Genomic DNA, 4,296 nt, shown 5'->3' with positions numbered 1-4,296 from the left:
GGGGGGGGGGGGGGGGAAGCAGGCAGGTCCAGGACAGCAGAGCGTGGCATGGGAGATGACCAAGAGCAACTGGGCTATGAGCCTGGGGCCTGGCCCTGCAGGAGAGGTCAGGGCACAAGACTGTTGGCTGGGCCGGGGAGATGCCTCAGTGGAATAAGCACTTCCCTGGCAAGCGCAAGGGCCTGAGTTCAATCCCCGGTTCCACCAAAAAAAAAAAAAAAGACTGTTGGCTGCTAGCCCAGCCCTCCCAAGCCATGAGCCCTCTGCAGCCTGTCAGTCCAGCCCAGGAGGTGTGCAAGGGCTGTGCAGCTGAGAGGCCCAAGCCAGGCCATAGGCAAAAGTCCCAACCCCCAGGGAAGGCAGACCTTTGCTGAAGTCCTTGGTCAGTGCTTGTGCCCCAAAGCCCCATGGATCTGCATGGCCCTGGGCTCCACACACTGTCCTAGATGCTCTCAGGGAAACTTGCACTGCTCACGAGTCCTGTCTGCTGCTCCCACAGAACGAGGAGTCACTGAAGAAGTGCGTGGAGGACTATATCACCAGGGTAGAGAAGGAGGCCCAGCGGTACCAGGCGCTAAAGGCCCACGCAGAAGAGAAGCTTAGGCTGTGAGTGCCGGCGTGGCCAACGGAGGTGGGCCAGGCTTGGCTTCTGCTCAGTCTCTGCCCCTTGCCCTCTTCCTCTGTCCTACAGGGCAAACGAGGAGATTACCCAGGTCCGCAACAAGGCCCAGGCAGAGGCACTGGCCTTCCAGGCCACCCTAAGGAAGGCACAGATGCAGATCCACTCTCTGGAGAAGGCAGTGGAGCAGAAGGTGAGTGTGGCCTGGCTGCCCTCCCTTGCCACTTACCTTTCCTCAAAGCTCCCACAGAGATCCAGCCCCCGCCCTGCCCCCTTTCTCCTCAGAGCAAGGAGAACGATGAGTTGACGCGGATCTGTGATGACCTTATCTCCAAGATGGAAAAGATCTAACTGGCACCATGTTCACAGTGGTCCCTGCTGTCTGTCTGTCTGTCTGTCTGTCTGTCTGTCTGTCTGTCTGTCTTAAACTAGATTGTCTTTAAAAGACTAAATAAAGTTTGCCTTAAGCTCAGACTCCAAAGCCATCTTGTCTTGCTTAATGAGGGTCCCAGCTGTGGGCCCAGGCACAGCCACCCCACCACCCCTTGCTGCACTGGCCTGAGGATGAGGTTCGGTCCTGCCATTTGCCTGGGGTACAGCTGGCCACCTGGTTTGGGGATAGAGTGGGACCCTGGATGAGCCGCACAGACCCAGATGTTCCCAGAGGATGGCCATTCAATTAAGCTCAGCAGTGAGTTTGGTGTGAGCTGGCAGCCTTCCCTGGGTGGCAGTGTCTGTAGTGTGACACTGGTGGCTGCCAGCCTGTGCAGCCACTATCCTGCAGGTGGCAAGGAGCATGGGTCAGACATGTTTCCCTGAGGAAGAAGCTTATCTCAGAGGGAAGGCCAGGGTCCTCCCCAACCCACCCGTCTCAGAGACCTAGGGAGGGACAGCACTAAGCCACCTCAGTTGCTTGACAGGACAGATGCAGAACCCTAGATGGACAGTGTCTCAAGTCAGCAGGCCCAGGAATCTCATGGGGTGAGCCCTATGATCCCCTCTGAACAGGCAAGGACGTCCCAGAAGCCTTGGGCACAGGGCACACCTTCCTAGAGCCCAGCCGTGTCCGTGTCCCAGAAGCGGGCAGATCTTGGAGCAAGTGCTACTTTCCCTCAGGCAGTCCTGTCCCGCCCAGGTCAGCTGGTCAGCCCCAGCCCCAAGGCTCCAGCCAGGCCAGGCCCTTCCAGAAGCCTTGAACCTGCTCCCCGGCTGCCTGAGACACGGTGACCACCAGAGGGCGCTGCCGACCACAGACAGGATTACTGAGGTACTCCAAGGAGCCTGTGGACTATCAGGGAGCTAAGACCTAGATGGGATTTGGAAGTGTGACTCAGGATCCCCCATCCCAGGGCTCAGGCCCACCAGGAGTGTCCACAGTACCCTAGGGGAGGGAATTTGGCTCACCTTGAGGCCATGTGGCCATTCCCACATTGCTGGGACAGCCACCCTGCCTTGGGCCTCAGGCCACTGTACCTGGGTCCCAGCCCTGCAATCTGTCTTTACCCTTCCAGATGCACAGGACCTCCTGGCTTCCCCCCTGAGACCACCCACCCTTCCCTGCTGGCCCCCCACTGCACCCACACACCCTCCAGGAAAGGCCTGGCTGCTGGGGGCCTCCAGAGGCTGGACAGCGTGACCGTTCCCTTCACCTGCAGGCTGCCCACTGTTGGCCCTTCCCTGCCCACAGTGCCTGCCCCATTGGCTGGGCAGGGCAGCCCCACTGCAAGCTCTGGGGCTGCTCCAAAGAGGCCTGAGGAGGCAGCCAGGCCTCCTCTTGGCTCCTCCATGATCTCCCAGGCCCCCTTCCCCACTAGGGCCTCTCAAAGACAAGTAGCATTTGCCCAGAGCAGGCCCCATGGGGCGGCTGGACGTGTCGGGGCAGCCGGCTGGGCCTGGGGCCGCGCTGAGGACACTGGCCGCCCGGCAGTGTCCTGGGCCAGAGCCTCTCTGCAGGACAAAGGGGCCTTGTGTGGCTGAATGGGTATTTATCCTGGAGTCTAGTTAACTTGGGCCACACGGCCGGGTGGGGGCCTGGCACTGGCCCTCTGAGGGTAAACATGACCCCAGCTAGGCACACAGAGGGGCCTGCGCTTCCTCAGCCCTGTGTCCCTGCTGCCCCATGGGCTCCCTGCCAGGATGAGACAAGGAGCAAGTGCTTCCCAGGGGCCACCTCCTGGTCCCACCTCCTAGCAGTGGGGAGGAGGCTGCCTGCCCAATGCCTGGGAGGCCAGGGCCACAGAACCCCTTCGTGTGGGGTGGCCCAGCCTGCAGTGGAATCCCAACTACGGATGGAGTATTTGAGACCCCAAAAATGTATGTGCTAGATCAGGGCCATGGGAGGTCACAGGAGGGACATCGTGGGATTAGTATCCTACTTAAAAAGACCAGCGGAGGGGCTAGGGAGATGGCTCAGTGGAGTAAGTGCTTCCCTGGCAAATGCAAGGGCCTGAGTTCAGTCCCTGGTTCTGCCAAAAAATTTTTTAAAAAAGACCAGTGGAACCCTGGCTTTGAGGGCATGTTGAGAAGGTGACCATGTGCAGGCCAGGAAGCCTTTCCCCAACCCCGCGCATCAGGACATGGTTGAACATCCAGCCCCCAGGCTGCGAGAATAACTGTAGCAGAAACCCCAGTAGGGAGCGGGATGTGATTTTGGGGGTTTTGTTTGTTTGTTTGTATTTGTTACAGGGTCTCACTGCATAGTTCAGACTCATAGTAAGCCTCCTGTTTTCGGCCTCCCCAGCAGTGGGATCACAGGCATGCGCCACCACACCCAGCCTCGGTGGCCAGTGGAGCATGCCTGGGGGTGGGACCTGTGGAGCATGTGGTGCCAGAATCGAACCCCAGTCCCCGTGCTTGCCTAAGGGGGCATTTAGTCCTCTGAGCTATCTTACTACCCTCCTTTTTTTTCTTTTCTTTTTTTTGCAGAACTGGGGATTGAACTCAGGCCCTTGCTCTTGCCAGACAAGCGCTTATTCTACTAAGCCATCTGCCTGGCCCCCTATTTTTGTTTTTTGAGACAAGGTCTCCCTATATAGCCCAGGCTGGCCTTGAAGTTCTGAAGATTCTCCTGCCTCAGGCTCCCAAAGTCTGGATCTCAAGCTTGAACCACCATCCCCAACTTGTGGGTTTTGTTTTGTTTTAGTTGAGACAGGGTCATACTATGTAGTCCAAGCAGGCTTTGAATTCACTATGTTGTCCAGGGTGGTGTTTCAGGAGATCCTCCTGCCTCAGCTTCCTAAGTGCTGAGATTACAGGCACACCTGACTATGAGTTTGGTTCTGGTACCAGGCAGAATATAAGCTCACTAGCTGAGACAGCGCGCAGCCTCTGCCCAGCCACTATCCCTGCATCCTGCTGGCACCAGCACCCACAGCCTAGGTTGGAACCCCACAGAGGAGCACAGGCCCCTCGAGGCCCAATGGGGCCCCTCAGGTGAGCTGAGCCACCCTCACCCCCACGTGGTTGGGATCCTTGAATGGGAGGAGCAACAAACACTGCCTCTCCAGCTTCACTGCCCCGGTCCCCCAGCTTTGCAGATCCCAGAGCCCCATCTCCCTGGGAAGTCAGATAACCACCCAGCCTCCCTGTTCTCTGGCTCAGAGTCCGAGCCAGAGGCCACTGCATCCCCCACAGGCTCCCAGAAGCTCCCTTCCTGCTGGTGGTACTCTCCAAGTCTC

General features: G+C 58.5%; 1 protein-coding gene across 1 annotated transcript in view; it reads left to right on the top strand.

Annotated features, from left to right (window-relative positions):
* Tacc3 (transforming acidic coiled-coil containing protein 3) overlaps positions 1-1,014 on the top strand; it is a 14,797-nt gene extending 13,783 nt beyond the window's left edge. Inside the window, exons 14-16 of the mRNA XM_023700249.1 lie at positions 500-606; positions 692-812; positions 905-1,014. Coding sequence (XP_023556017.1) covers positions 500-606; positions 692-812; positions 905-970 — 294 coding nt within the window. The 3' untranslated portion in view covers positions 971-1,014. The remainder of the gene's footprint in view (positions 1-499; positions 607-691; positions 813-904) is intronic.
* The last annotated feature ends 3,282 nt before the right edge of the window (positions 1,015-4,296 follow it).

Source organism: Octodon degus, unplaced genomic scaffold, assembly GCF_000260255.1.
Source record: "Octodon degus isolate 3935 unplaced genomic scaffold, OctDeg1.0 scaffold00006, whole genome shotgun sequence".
In the NCBI taxonomy this organism is placed as follows: domain Eukaryota; kingdom Metazoa; phylum Chordata; class Mammalia; order Rodentia; family Octodontidae; genus Octodon; species Octodon degus.
Note: the sequence above shows the minus strand (reverse complement) of the source record. Positions and strands in the feature narration are given on the sequence as shown.